Source organism: Ammodytes marinus (genome assembly GCF_949987685.1).
Source record: "Ammodytes marinus genome assembly, chromosome: 21".
NCBI lineage: Eukaryota > Metazoa > Chordata > Actinopteri > Uranoscopiformes > Ammodytidae > Ammodytes > Ammodytes marinus.
Genome location: NC_137225.1, coordinates 25,210,356 through 25,224,793, shown reverse-complemented (window position 1 = coordinate 25,224,793; position 14,438 = coordinate 25,210,356). Strand labels below are relative to the sequence as shown.

Sequence of the window (14,438 nt, the reverse complement as noted above, 5' to 3'; positions counted from 1 at the left end):
TGTTCTTTAAAGGAAATAAACTTGAGTTAATTTTCCAAATAAATCGTCTCTGTTGATTCCCTATAAGACTAATAACGTACACTGACACAATACAATTTTCTATACATTTCTATCTAGCTATACACTGCATCAGTTAAAGGTGCAGTGTGTAATATGACATCATCAAGAAAGTTCTACAAAGTTCTAGCGTGCAACACTCCCTGGGTAACCCCACCCCTTTAGAATAATAACAGAAGCTACAGTGGCCTTCAAGGACAAGAACAATTCTAAATTTTAAACAATACACCTGATGACATTCCAACTATGACACTTTCAAGATGGCGGCACTAGGCCTTGGTCCAAAATATGCAGAAATATGGACATATATGAGACCCTTTCTAAGGAAATAAAATAATAATTAAAAAAAAAAATTCAGCTATTATGCACTAAATTAAATGTACTTATGGATATTATAATTACTTTCTACAAAATCTGCTAGGAAATAAAACCCAAAATTCTACACACTGCAGGTTTAAATGTCAAAATGCTGATCGTTGTGTTTGGTTTGTCGTCTCTCTAGCATGACATACACCTTAATGATTTTATTCGTTTTTTATACATTTTCTTTGACTTTTGTCTCAGGAGCAATGCCATTTTTTTTATTAAAATAATGGCTGTTCATCATGTATTAGAGGCCCCCCCCCCCACAGATGGATGATTCTACTGCCTTCATAGGGGCTCAGGAATCCCCTCCAACCCTGATTCTACAAGTATTTTTTTGATTTGATTTGATTTGATTCAATTTATTTCAGACATATCAAACATACAAAACAAAATGAAAAGCATGGAAATACAATAAACGAATTATGTTTTCACTAAAAAAAATAAAAAAAATTATCTGTATTTCTGAGATATGCCGGAAAAGGAGCAGGAAGAAGTATACACTTATTTAATCCTACCCCTTTTCCATAGTAAAAAAAAATAAAAAATTAAAATATTTATTAAATTAAAAAAATAAAAATATTAGTATATTATAATAATAAATAATAAACATTTTCACATCTTAAAATAAAATACAGTGATTGCACAGGAGATGGCGCCAAATCCTCCTGAACAGCATCCCGTAGGCGTAGATTAGAAGAGATGCATTTGTGCCCCTCAAACAGTACGGAAGACAACCCTATTCTCCCCAAATGAAAAGTCTGACGCTCATGAAACTTACTCCACTTATTAACATCAGTCATGCAAATATACCCACCAAAGGATTTGATTCTCGGATGAAGAGAAATCGATTTTTAGAGGGGATGATTTTCTAAAGTCATCCCCTAAAATATAAAACATTTATAGTATATTAAGTTGTATGTAAGTATGTATAGTTCGTAAATGGCAAATATAGTATCGCCAATTGTACAGAGAATATATGGATTAAGAGAAGCGAATATAATAAATATTTTTATTTTTTTAATTTAATAAATATTTTTATTTTTTATTTTTTTACTATGGAAAAGGGGTAGGATTAAATAAGTGTATACTTCTTCCTGTTCCTTTTCAGGCATATCTCAGCAATACAGATAATTTGTTTTCTTTTATTTATTTTTTTGTGAAAACATATTTTTTGTTTATTGTATTTCCATGCTTTTCATTTTGTTTTGTATGTTTGATATGTCTGAAATAAATTGAATCAAATCAAATCAAATCAAATCAAATAAAGTCACCAGTTTCTTTCTGCGCACTCTTCAAGTCTTCACCTGCAGAGACACAGAAACCAAAGCGTCAGATGTTTGCGTGACACGGTGAAAAATACCAGAGATGAGCTGGAACACGCTCCACCAGACAGACAGGTCTGTGTGTGTGTGTGTGTGTGCGTGTGTGTGTGTGTGTGTGTGTGTGTGTGTGTGTGTGTGTGTGTGTGTGCGTGTGTGTGTATATGTGTGTGTGTGTGTTTGTGTATATGTGTGTGTGTGTGTGTGTGTTTACCATTAGAAACCAAAGACTGTATCATAGTATCATTAAAGTTGCATCTGAAACGCCATGGTGCAAGATTCAACACTTTTTATTTAGAGTGCAAATACCAATCAGGACTATATCTGTGTGTGTGTGTGCATGCGTGTGTGTGTGTGTGTGTGTGTGCGTGCGTGCGTGTGTGCGTGCGTGTGTGTGTGTGTGTGTGTGTGTGTGTGTGCGTGTGTGTGTGTGTGTTTAAACTCTCAGTCAGCTGCCAAATAGGACGCACCACTCATTGCTTTTCTCACTTCACAGGAGAAGGAATTATCCCAGAATGCATCAGATCAGACCAAGCTTAAAGGTGGAGTCAGTCAGTGCGTTTACATGCAGACTCATAATCGGGTAAACAAACAAATAAGACTTCAACAGGACTTGTAAAATGCATGTAAACACCTTTATCCGATCTACTTCGCACACAAATCGGCATATTAACGGACAAGAGAAGTCGGATAAGAACACCTAGATACCTCGTTCATAGTCGGCACTGTTTTTTTTTTTATATACTTAAACCTGCAGTGTGTAGAATTTTGGGTTTTATTTCCTAGCAGATATTGTAGAAAGTAATTATAATATCCATAAGTACATTTAATTTAGTGCATAATAGCTGAGAAAAATGTTTTTAATTATTTTTTTTTCCCTTAGAAAGGGTCTCATATATGTCCATATTTCTGCATATTTTGGACCAAGGCCTAGTGCCGCCATCTTGAAAGTGTCATAGTTGGAATGTCACCAGGTGCATTGTTTAAAATGTAGAATTGTTCTTGTCCTTGAAGGCCACTGTAGCTTCTGTTATTATTCTAAAGGTTTGGGGTTACCCAGGGAGCGTTGCATTCTAGAACTTTGTAGAACTTTCTTGATGATGTCATATTACACACTGCACCTTTAAAACGAAATGTTTTCATATAAATATATTGCAGTCTCTATGAAGCTTTAAACATCTCTGGGTCTAATATGAATGGGTTCCTCTTTGTAGTGGCTCTATTGGCGGCTGAAATTCTCAAAAATGCAATGTTGACACAAAACACAATAAAACAACATGGGTTACACTGTTGATTTTTTATCTCAAAACGTCATAGGTTACATTGTCGTTTTTTTCAAATAAATATTTTGCAGTCACTACAAAATTTTACAAATCTCCAGAGATCCAGCATTTCCTTGTACAAAAACATTACATTCTTAAAGACCTACTTCACCGGTAGGAATATGAAGGTGTATTGAATTCTGAGATCCTATGTAGTATAAATGTGCAAAAAAAATTGAAATTGGTTCATCCTAGCCTGAGAAAAGGCAGAAAGAGTGTTTAATGGTCTCACTGTCTAACCCTACATTTCTCTTACTGTGATGTCACAGGCCTTTAATCATCGCCCAATGTAAGATATTTGTCATCAATTTTTAGGTATATGTTAGATTAATTCCAATACATCCTGTTATAAATCTAACTAAACTTCTTGTCAGTATAGCTTATAGTACGTTCCATGTGTTCCAGTGAGATTTTATAATTAATCACTGAACAAATAAATTATAAAGCTTTTCATTTTTAGTCAAAATCAGTTAATATCTCCTCACGATCCACTTACCTGTCCGTACTGTTTGTGCATACACAGCCTAGGCTTTTTAAACAGGCATATTGCTAGCTACGGTGGGCCCCCTTTGTTTACATACTACTTTACAGAGCCTAGGCTGTGTATTAACACCAGTTTTTTTTGTTCAGTGTACACACAGTACGGACAGGTAGCAGATCAAGAAGAGATATTCACTGATTTTGACTAAAAGTGATTTTGACAACAAGCGTTCTCCAGAATCACTGACTGCACCTTTAACTCACTAAAACGGACTAAATTCCAACCAAAAGAATCAACCGAGTACATCTGCACTCACTCGCTCAATTTACTATCGTGATTTTATTTAAAGGCAAAGCTATACAGACCCAGAATGAGCTGTTTTATTTGTATCAGATGGAATTAAATGTTATACTCCGGTCTACCACTGTTTGAACCTACTGAATTTGACACAAACCATGCCTCTATGCACCAAATGTTTCACGTTATAGTCCCTTTATATTGTCAGAGTTAGTTTGGGGATTTTCTTTTTATCCCCATTTGAATTAAATTAAATAAGCAAAACATTACCATTGTCTCCGTAAAAACAGGGCGGTTTTTCTGGGATTTTTTAGAGTGGTTCTCACAGTAGAACAGCCACGCATACAAACACAAGATGATTTTATATTATAGACCATGATGCATTTCTTTTGAAACTATTTAACAGTTTTTAAATGAGCTCAACATTAAACCTGCAGTGTGTAGAATTTTGGGTTTTATTTCCTAGCAGATTTTGTAGAAAGTAATTATAATATCCATAAGTACATTTAATTTAGTGCATAATAGCTGAAAAAAATGCTTTGAATTATTTTATATATGTGTCCATATTTCTGCATATTTTGGACCGAGGCCTAGTACCGCCATCTTGAAAGTGTCATAGTTGGAATGTCATCAGGTGCATTGTTTGAAATTTAGAATTGTTCTTGTCCTTGAAGGCCACTGTAGCTTCTGTTATTATTCTAAAGGGGTGGGGTTACCCAGGGAGCGTTGCATTCTAGAACTTTGTAGAAATTTCTTGATGATGTCATATTACACACTGCACCTTTAAACATCTACAGCTGTAAAATGACATATAGACACTAAAGTTAGAGTCAGTGTGATTCTGGAGAACGTAGCTAGCAACATGCCCGTTCACAGAGCCTAGGCTGTGTATTAACACTGTTTTTTTTATTTCAGGACACACACACACACACACACACACACACACACACACACACACACACACACACACAGAGTACGGACAGGTAGCGGATTGTGAGGAGATATTCACTGATTTTGACAACAAGCGTTTTCCAGAATCACTGACTACACCTTTAATGCATCAAGAAGATTAGCACCTTCCAGTAAATTATAGAATCTTAACAAAGAATTATGATTCAAAGACGTCATCATTTTGCTTTGACAATGTCTTTATTTCTCATATTTACAAACAAAACTCAGCAGTTTATTTACATTCACATTTATCTTTGGTCCATGTAGAAAAAATTCAAAAAAATTAAGATATTTATTTTTTTGGCATTTTTATGCTTTATTGATAGTGTAGAGACAGAGTTGAAATGGGGCAGAGAGGGGAGTGACATGCAGAGAACGACCGCGGGCTGGAATCGAACCCGGGTCCGCTGCTGGCCGAGGCCCATGGGGGGGGGGACGCCCTACCAACTGAGCTAAGGGCGCCCCCCTTAAAAAAAAATGTGGCTTTTTATTTTTTATTGTCCGCAAACGGATTAGTTTTCAGATTAAGTGCAGCGGCTAAGTGCTTATTTTCATCAGAATCTTTCAGTTGATGATACTAGCGTGAACATTGTCAGGAGCATGAGTCTCCACGAGTCACTAGACGAGAAGATAGTCAGAGACATTTGAAATTGTGAATTTGAAAATTTCTCATAGAAATGTAGTGTGGTTTTTTCATTAAACATTTTTTTTTTCTTGGACAATTTTCAATTTTCTTGTCAAGTGACCCATGGCAATTTTCATGCTTGTAACACAAATTGAAAGAGTGTAGCACTTATCGCTGTACCACTATCCATTGGACATCACGTCAGGCCGAAATCCTTGTGGATACATACACTATAAAAACACGTCAAAAAGACAGTTGAAATTTTACATTCAAAATCATAGCAAAAACTAAAACATATGAAAAGATGTGATATTTACTCAAGTGCTACATTGATTTTTGCATTCATGTCATAAAAAGCTACACAATTTTTATTTATTTTTTTACTTTAAAATGTAAAGGTGCTCCGAGGAACTTTCAGTTTGTGTTAATTCTTGCGCCCCCCTTTGGACTAAAAGCGATAGTGTTTTTACAATGCCAGCTGTTGTTCCTGGGTGAGCGTTTACCCATGACAAAGGCATTAAGAAAAACTATATAAAAAATAGCATTCTTTTGCACTGATGGTCTCGTTTGCTGTTACATGTAATTTATGATCATCAGAGGAAAAATTAGACTGTTTCAGAAATATTTAAAAGTTCCTCATAGCACGTTTAATGAGCGCCCATTACTGCAGACCTCTTTTGTTTTCTTGAACAGACTTGGATGAAATTAGAGAATTAAATTGATTCTTGGAGTTACATATTTGACCTTGGAAAACAGTATTTTGGCTCTTAAAGGTGCAGTGTGTAATATGACATCATCAAGAAAGTTCTACAAAGTTCTAGAATGCAACGCTCCCTGGGTAACCCCAACCCTTTTGAATAATAACAGAAGCTACGGTGGCCTTCAAGGACAAGAACAATTCTAAATTTTAAACAATGCACCTGATGACATTCCAACTATGACACTTTCAAGATGGCGGCACTAGGCCTTGGTCCAAAATATGAAGAAATATGGACATATATGAGACCCTTTCTAAGGGAATTTTATTTATTTATTTTAAATGTTCAGCTATTATGCACTAAATTAAATGTACTCATGGATATTATAATTACTTTCTAGAAAATCTGCTAGGAAATAAAACCCCAAATTCTACACACTGCAGGTTTTTAAGAGATATTTCTTTTGGCGCAGTAAGACAGAATCTCACAGATTTGTGTCGGTACATTCATATCCAAGAATCACAAACAATACTTAAAACAATCGCTGTCCATTCGACTTCCTTTTTGGTAGAAATATTTGTTGATACACAAACACAAACACAAAAAAACTATTAAAAATCTTGACATTCGAAGCAAAAACAAAACATAAAAAGTAAACAAATGTTAAGTGTCATTTAAGTGATGTTTACATAAGTGCTACAGACAGTGAATGTTGCATTCATGTCAAATTGGAAAAAGCGACGCTTAAACTTAATCACAGCCCATTACTGAAGAGTTCTGATATTCTTTTCTTGAATAAACTTAAATAAACGGGCATGTTGGTATAGCTACGGTGGGCCCAGTTTACAGATCCTAGGCCGTGTATTAACTCCACAGATGTTTTATTTCAGAGCCCCCACAGTACAGACAGGTAAGCAGATCGAGAGGAGATATTCACTGATTTTGACAACAGGACTTTTAGCCTCATTATAAAAATATAAAAACACAATATAGGACAATATTTACACCTTTTACGAAAACACACAATTCACGTTTATATGTTTGGAGTGGACTCAAATCGATTACGCAAACATTTCTTAGAGGCAGTTATACGGGCATGTTGTTATACCCGGTTACAGAGCCTAGGCTGTGTATTAACACCAGATTGTTTTCAGCGCACACACACAGTACGGACAGGTAGTGGATCGTGAGGAGATATTCACTGATTTTGACAAAAAGTGGTTTTGACAACAAGCGTTCTCCAGAATCACTGACTACACCTTTAAATTTAGTCTGCCTTTTAAAGAAATGTTTGTACAACAGAAATTGAGTGTCGAATCCGAGTCACAGCAACTCTTAAAAACACTCAAATACAAATGGTGTGAAGAGTTTAATTGGCTCTCTCACATACACACTCAAATCCACACCGGTCTCTTCTACAACGAAATGTTTGTGAGAAAAAAAACCTAAATACAGACTTCTTCCGTGCGTGAGTGTCTGTTGCAGTTTTTCACGTTCTTAGTTCATTCACAGGAAAAGTCTTGAGACGTCTGAAAAAACTAGAGATGTTTCCACACGGATGCATTCATCAAAAAAAAAAGAAAAGAAAAACAAATGCAGGGAAAATGGCAAAAAAAAATGATCTGAAAAGATTCTCCGAGGAACTCGACCAGAAAAAAGAAAAAAAACATTAAAAAAAAGCAATAAAAAATACGGCAAAAAATTATCTTAAATTTTTTTTTTCAGATAGATGCATTTATAAAAAAAAAAAAAATTGCAGAAAAATTATATATATGAAAAAAAAATATTAAAAGAATGTCAGAAAAAAAAAAAGTTGCAGAAAAATTATATATGGGCCTATATAAAAAAAATATTAAAATAACGTCCGAAAAATGTTTAAAAAAAATAAAATAAAAAAAAGGCATAATTCCTCCATAGATCCGACAGTCCTCTAGCTGATGAGAAAAGCCCCAAAGAAGCTGCTCTTCTCATCCATGTCCACAGCCGAAGCGTTGGTCACGGTGACAAACAGCCTGTCCCCACTGCCCAGGGGAAACAGCCCCCCCTGGTGGGCGGAGTGAAGGCTGAACTGAGACCCACGGGACCAGCAGGACGTCCGACTGGTCTTCATTAGCAGGATGGGCACGGGGTACGAGGACATCTAGGAGAGGGGGGAGAGAGAGGGTTAGTGTGTGTGTGTGTGTGTGTGTGTGAGGGTGTGTGTGAGGGTGTGTGAGAGTGAGTGTGTGAGTGAGTGAGTGAGTGCGTGTGAGGGTGTGTGTGAGGGAGGGTGTGTGTGTGTGTGTGTGAGGGAGGGTGTGTTATTTGTTTGTTTGTCTGTGTGGGAAGGTGTGTGTGTGTGTGTGTGTGTGTGTGTGTGTGAGGGAGGGTGTGTGAGGGTGTGTGGGGGAGTGAGTGAGTGAGTGAGTGAGTGAGTGAGTGAGTGAGTGAGTGAGTGAGTGAGTGAGTGAGTGAGTGAGTGAGTGAGTGAGTGAGTGAGAGAGTGAGTGAGTGAGTGAGTGAGTGAGTGAGAGAGTGAGTGAGTGAGTGAGTGAGTGAGTGAGTGAGTGAGTGAGTGAGTGAGTGAGTGAGTGAGCGTGCGTGTGTGTGCGTGTATGAGTGTGTACTATTCCCCCTCACCTTCTTATAGACGTACTGCAGCAGCGGCCGGCCCCCATCCTGTGGCTCCTCTTCTCCCTCCTCTTCCAGAGTGTGTGTGTGTCTGAAGTAAGTCTGAGCACAAGACAAGGAAAGGCAAGATTATTTATATGTGTGTGTGTGTGTGTGTGTGTGTGTGTGTGTGTGTGTGTGTGTGTCTGAAGTAAGTCTGAGCACAAGGAAAGGCAAGATTATTTATATATATGTGTGTGTGTGTGTGTGTGTGTGTGTGTGTGTGTGTGTGTGTGTGTGTGTGTGTGTGTGTGTGTGTGTGTGTGTGTGTGTGTGTGTGTGTGTGTGTGTGTGTGAGCATAAGACAAGGAATAGAACAAATACAGACAGACAAATTGCCAAAGCAAAAAAATTAAATACATTTTTTTTTTGATAAATAATAGTAAAATAGATATTTAAAATTAAGAAAATTTTAAAATTTTAAATTAAAAAAAAAATTAAAGAAACTAACAACAAAAATAATAAAAATCACAGGTTAAAAGGGAGACAGACAGAGAGAAAAGTCTTCAGATTGTATTTCAAAGCGCAGAGAGAAGAGTGCTGAAAAAGAGCCAATATGAAACACGGGGATAAGTAAATAAGGGGAAACCCAGACTAAACTTAAAGGGACACTGTGTAACATTTTAAGTAATTTATTAGCTAAAATCAATATCCTCATTCCTAAATATGTCCTCATTGGTGTAAAATCACCTCTGCCAATAATCTGAATAATCCTTTTAAGCGGAGAATTTCAAATATTAATATTACATTTTCTACATTGAGAGGGTAAGTCTTATGGCGGCATCCATGTTGGTTGGAATGTCATCAGGTGCATTGTTTAAAATTTTGAATTGTTCTTGTCCTTGAAGGCCACTGTAGCTTCTGTTATTATTCAAAAGGGGTGGGGTTACCCAGGGAGCGTTGCATTCTAGAACTTTCTTGATGATGTCATATTACACAGTGTCCCTTTAAACATATAAAAGAGATGTTTCTACATATTATTTAAAGATTATTTTAGTGAATCATTCAAAGCACTTTGAGTTTGGGCGACTGTGGCTCAGTTGGTAGAGCGGGTCGGCTGATGATCAAAGGGTTGGAGGTTCGATCCCCGCCCTGCCACCTGTGTCATAGTTGTTGTGTCCTTGGGCAAGACACTTCACCCACCTTGCCCCGTGTGAATGTCGATAGTTAGCTGCTGCTATCGGTGTATGAATGTGTGTGTGTGAATGGTAACGTGGGAAAGGAAAACAGGTCTCCCTTGCAAAAGAGTCTCCGGTCTCAATGGGATTTACCTGTAGAAATAAAGGTTAAAAAAAAATAAAAAATAAAAAAGTTCCATCTACCTGGGCGTAGACGTAGTAGAGTCCGGGCTGAGGGACCACCAGCTCCCCCTCCACCAGACGCACGTCTTGCAGGAAAGCGAGACCCTTCTCCCCCTCCCACCACGAGATCTTCTGCCCCTGCACCCGCCGACCGGGGAGGGCCGCAGCTGGGAGGGGAAAAATGGATTTGTTTATTTATTTAATGCTGAGAGAGGGAACAAATTAACTTAAAGCTGCAGTGTGTAGAATTTTGGGTTTTATTTCCTAGCAGATTTTGTAGAAAGTAATTATAATATCCATAAGTACGTTTAATTTAGTGCATAATAGCTGAAAACATTTTTTTGAATTTTTTTTCCCCTTAGAAAGGGTCTCATATATGTCCATATTTCTGCATATTTTGGACCAAGGCCTAGTGCCGCCATCTTGAAAGTGTCATAGTTGGAATGTCATCAGGTGCATTGTTTAAAATGTAGAATTGTTCTTGTCCTTGAAGGCCACTGTAGCTTCTGTTATTATTCTAAAGGGGTGGGGTTACCCAGGGAGCGTTGCATTCTAGAACTTTGTAGAACTTTCTTGATGATGTCATATTACACACTGCACCTTTAAATCAAAAATCACATAATTTTTTTTTTATTTTTTTTTATTTTTTTTTTATTTTGTTCGTTGCATACATCTTTGGTTCTCGTTTTGTTCCAGGGCATAACGTGACTATTGTAAAGTCCATTCTGAATCGCTACATATTGCTGTTTCAGGAATATTTAAAAGTTCCTCATAGCTACGTAAAGGTTGTGAGCTAGCAGTTCCGACCAATCACCAAATGGTAAGAGTATAAAACAAATTCAAGCAAAACAAAACAGCCTAAATTCACACTGCTGGTAAAAGTTAAAGACTCCATTGTGTGTGTGTGTGTGTGTGTGTGTGTGTGTGTGTGTGTGTGTGTGGTACATTTTCTGCAGCTCTCACCTCCTCCCTCTCGCTCCACTTTGGGCACGAAGCTGCCGGTGACGTGGGCGGCGACTTTGGGGCGCGGTGAAGCCCTGTCCACCATCACTAGTGAGGGCAACACCCGAGACACTTCATCTGACCCGGGGAGGAAAAAGGTTTAATAATAATAATATGTGTCCAGGAACAAATGAGACGTTTTGGGGCAAAATGTTATTAGGTAATTGTTTTAGAAATGTTATTATGTTATTGGTGTGTGTGTGTGTGTGTGTGTGTGTGTATGTGTGTGTGAGTGTGAGAGTGAGTGTGTGTGTGAGTGTGAGTGTGAGTGTGAGTGTGAGTGAGTGTGTGTGTGTGTGAGTGTGTGTGAGTGTGTGTGTGTGTGTGTGTGAGTGTGAGTGTGTGTATGTGCGTGTGAGTGTGTCTGTGTATGTGTGTGTGTGTAATGTATGTGTATGTGTATGTGTGTGTAGGTGTGTATGTGTGTGTGTGCGTGTGTTTGTGTGTGTGTGTGTGTGTGTGTTTGTGTCTCTGTATGTGTGTGTGTGTGTGTGTGTGAGTGTGTGTGTGTGTGTGTGTGTGAGTGTGTGTGTGTGTGTACGTGTGTGTGTGTGTGTGTGTCTTTGTCTGTGTATGTGTGTGTGTGTGTGTGTGTGTGCGTGTCTCACCTCTGACTGCGGAAGAAATCTGCCGTTGGTAGCGCTGAGACAGAGACTGAAAGAGAAGCACAGGAAAACATTTATTAATAAGTCGAGACACTGCAGGTGAACAGGTTAAAAGGTGCTCAGAGGAACTTTACATTTTTGTTAATTCTTGCGCCCCCTTTGGACAAAAGTACACAACATTGTAGCAACTGCTTCATAGCTATGCATGAACTATACTAAATATGTTTCTATTTTCTTTTTTAGTAACTACCATGTAGTTTTTTTTTAGTTAAAAGAAGAAAAAAAAATGATGTAGTAGGTAATTTTTCATTTCATTTTTCCTTTATTTATCCTCAAAAGATCAATTGAGGGGTGTGTGTGTGTGTGTGTGTGTGTGTGTGTGTGTGTGTGTGTGTGTGTGTGTGTGATCCTCATTTACCATGATGTCGAGTAAAAATTACAATACACACACAAACACACAATGCAAATATACAACAAGCTGACAAAGAGACAACACTATTAAAACATTCAGATCAAATGGGTGAAGCAGAACATTTGCTATGTAGCAGTTAGTCCAATTGTGTGCACTGTACCTTACTGTACAGTGTTACTGATAGGAGCCATCTGCCTTTTGTTTGACCTCGACCCTGAACATTTGGGCTGAAGAAGTTTCCCTCATGTTGAGGTCGGTAACAGACCCGTCTCTAGTTACTCTAGAACTGGCTCAGAAAGATGCAGCTGCTGCCAAACTGATGAAAACTATTTTGTGGATTTTTCTGGACCAGAAATGTACAGAAAATTGGAAAAACGTGATGAAAAAAAGAGCCAATATGAAACCATTGAAGATAAGAGGAAAACCAGACTGAACTTTTTTTTTTTTTTTAAGATATGTTTTTGGCATTTTTATGCTTTATTGATAGTGTAGAGACAGAGGTGAAATGGGGCAGAGAGGGGAGTGACATGCAGAGAACGACCGCGGGCTGGAATCGAACCCAGGTCTGCTGCTGGCCGAGGCCCATGGGGGGGGACGCCCTACCAACTGAGCTAAAGGCGCCCCCAACCAGACTGAACTTTAACATATACAAGAGATGTGTGTCTACATGTTTATGGTTTAAATAACTTGTGTACAAGGAGATAGTTTTGTTGCATTTTCTTTTTTTTAAACCTATGTTTATACATGTAAATCCCATTGAGACCGGAGTGTGTGTGTGCTTATGTGTGTGTATGCATGCCTGTGTGTATGTGTGTGTGTGTGTGCTTGTGTGTGTATGCATGCCTGTGTGTATGTGTGCGTGTGCGTGTGCGTGTGTGTGTGTGTGTGTGTGTGTGTGTGTGTGTGTGTGTGTGCGCTTATGTGTGTGTATGTCTGCCTGTGTGTGTGTATGTGTGTGCATATGTGTGTGTGTGTGCTTATGTGTATGCATGCCTACCTGTGCGTGCATGTGTGTGTATGTGTCTCTGGTTACGTGTCTCTGTGTGTGTGTGTCTGTGTTAACCTCGATGCCTGTGTGTGTGCATATGCTTGCGTGTGCCTGTGTGTGTGCATGCATGCCTTCCTGTGTGTGTGTGTGTGTGTGTGTGTGTGTGTGTGCGTGCGTGCGTGCGTGCGTGTGTGTGTGTGTTAACCTCGATGCCTGTGTGTGTGTGTGTGTGTGTGTGTGTGTGTGTGTGTGTGTGTGTGGCAGGTGAACACATTCCTTTGCTGATTAAACCACACAGGATCACATCACATCTCCACAGCTATGAAGGAACTCATTGTGCTTCTGGAGACAGAGATTTCACATTCACCAATTTTCTTCTCAAGCTAATGCCCCTAATAACGATAATAACGATAATAATGATAATTATGATAGTTATAATGAATTAAAGGGTCACTGTGTAGTTTCAGGAGGAGGGGGATTTGTTTACATTCACAGAGCCTGCAGTTGGTTAACAAAACATATTAACTGTAATTCTTAGTATTGAATAATTCTATCATCATAACTCAAGTAATTTTGAGGAACCTGGAACCAAACGTAAGACTAGAATATGTTTGTAAACCAAACTGTGGGCCCTGCTGCTGTAAACAACAACAGTGAAACAGTAACTTTTCAGGAAGCTTTCTAACTTCAAACAGTGTTCCAGGGATCACATTTTACCTGTGAGGAAAGTTTGTTTATTCAGTTATGAGAATAAACCTTAGAAAATGTTTCACTTCTCTGACACACACAAAGTTACACACTGCACCTTTAAATTGTATTTCCTATACTTACAAGGACCAAATGTCCCTGCAAGTCACTTCATTTTTGTTTAAAAAACAAGAATGCCTGCGTGTGTGTGTGTGTGTGTGTGTGTGTGTGTGTGTGTGTGTGTGTGTGTGTGTGTGTGTGTGTGTGTGTGTGTGTGTGTTGCAGATAATTAGACAGTGTGCAGGAATCTACATTCTTCTCATGATCTGTTCGGCCCTTTTAAGCCCAGTTCAGACCAAAGATTCACCTTGCAACTGCTTGCGACGAGACGGTTTTAGAACGTCGCAGGGGATGAATCGCAGCAGTGTGAACTGCTCGTCGCAGCGCGTTGCAAGCCGTTGCAAGGCGTCGCAGAAGATTTAACATGTCAAATCGCAAGGTCCAGTTTTAGAACGTTTCGGCGGTCTCGTCGCAAGGAGTTGCAGTTGCAAGCAGTTGCAAGGTGAATCTTTGGTCTGAACTGGGCTTAAAGGAACAGATGTGCAAAGTATTCTCCCTTAGTTTAAATCATAAAAATCACATAAAAAGACTAAAAACTTTGAATACTTCTTTACCTTC

General features: G+C 38.4%; 1 protein-coding gene across 1 annotated transcript in view; it reads right to left on the bottom strand.

The window, feature by feature from the left end:
• Nucleotides 1–4,983: 4,983 nt before the first annotated feature.
• The window catches only part of LOC307267635 (tumor necrosis factor ligand superfamily member 10-like), a 15,257-nt gene continuing 5,802 nt past the window's right edge, over nucleotides 4,984–14,438 (bottom strand). The window contains exons 3-7 of the mRNA XM_080050019.1: nucleotides 11,677–11,722; nucleotides 11,030–11,146; nucleotides 10,088–10,233; nucleotides 8,736–8,828; nucleotides 4,984–8,256 (exon numbers count right to left, since the gene is read on the bottom strand). Coding sequence (XP_079906145.1) covers nucleotides 8,047–8,256; nucleotides 8,736–8,828; nucleotides 10,088–10,233; nucleotides 11,030–11,146; nucleotides 11,677–11,722 — 612 coding nt within the window. The 3' untranslated portion in view covers nucleotides 4,984–8,046. The remainder of the gene's footprint in view (nucleotides 8,257–8,735; nucleotides 8,829–10,087; nucleotides 10,234–11,029; nucleotides 11,147–11,676; nucleotides 11,723–14,438) is intronic.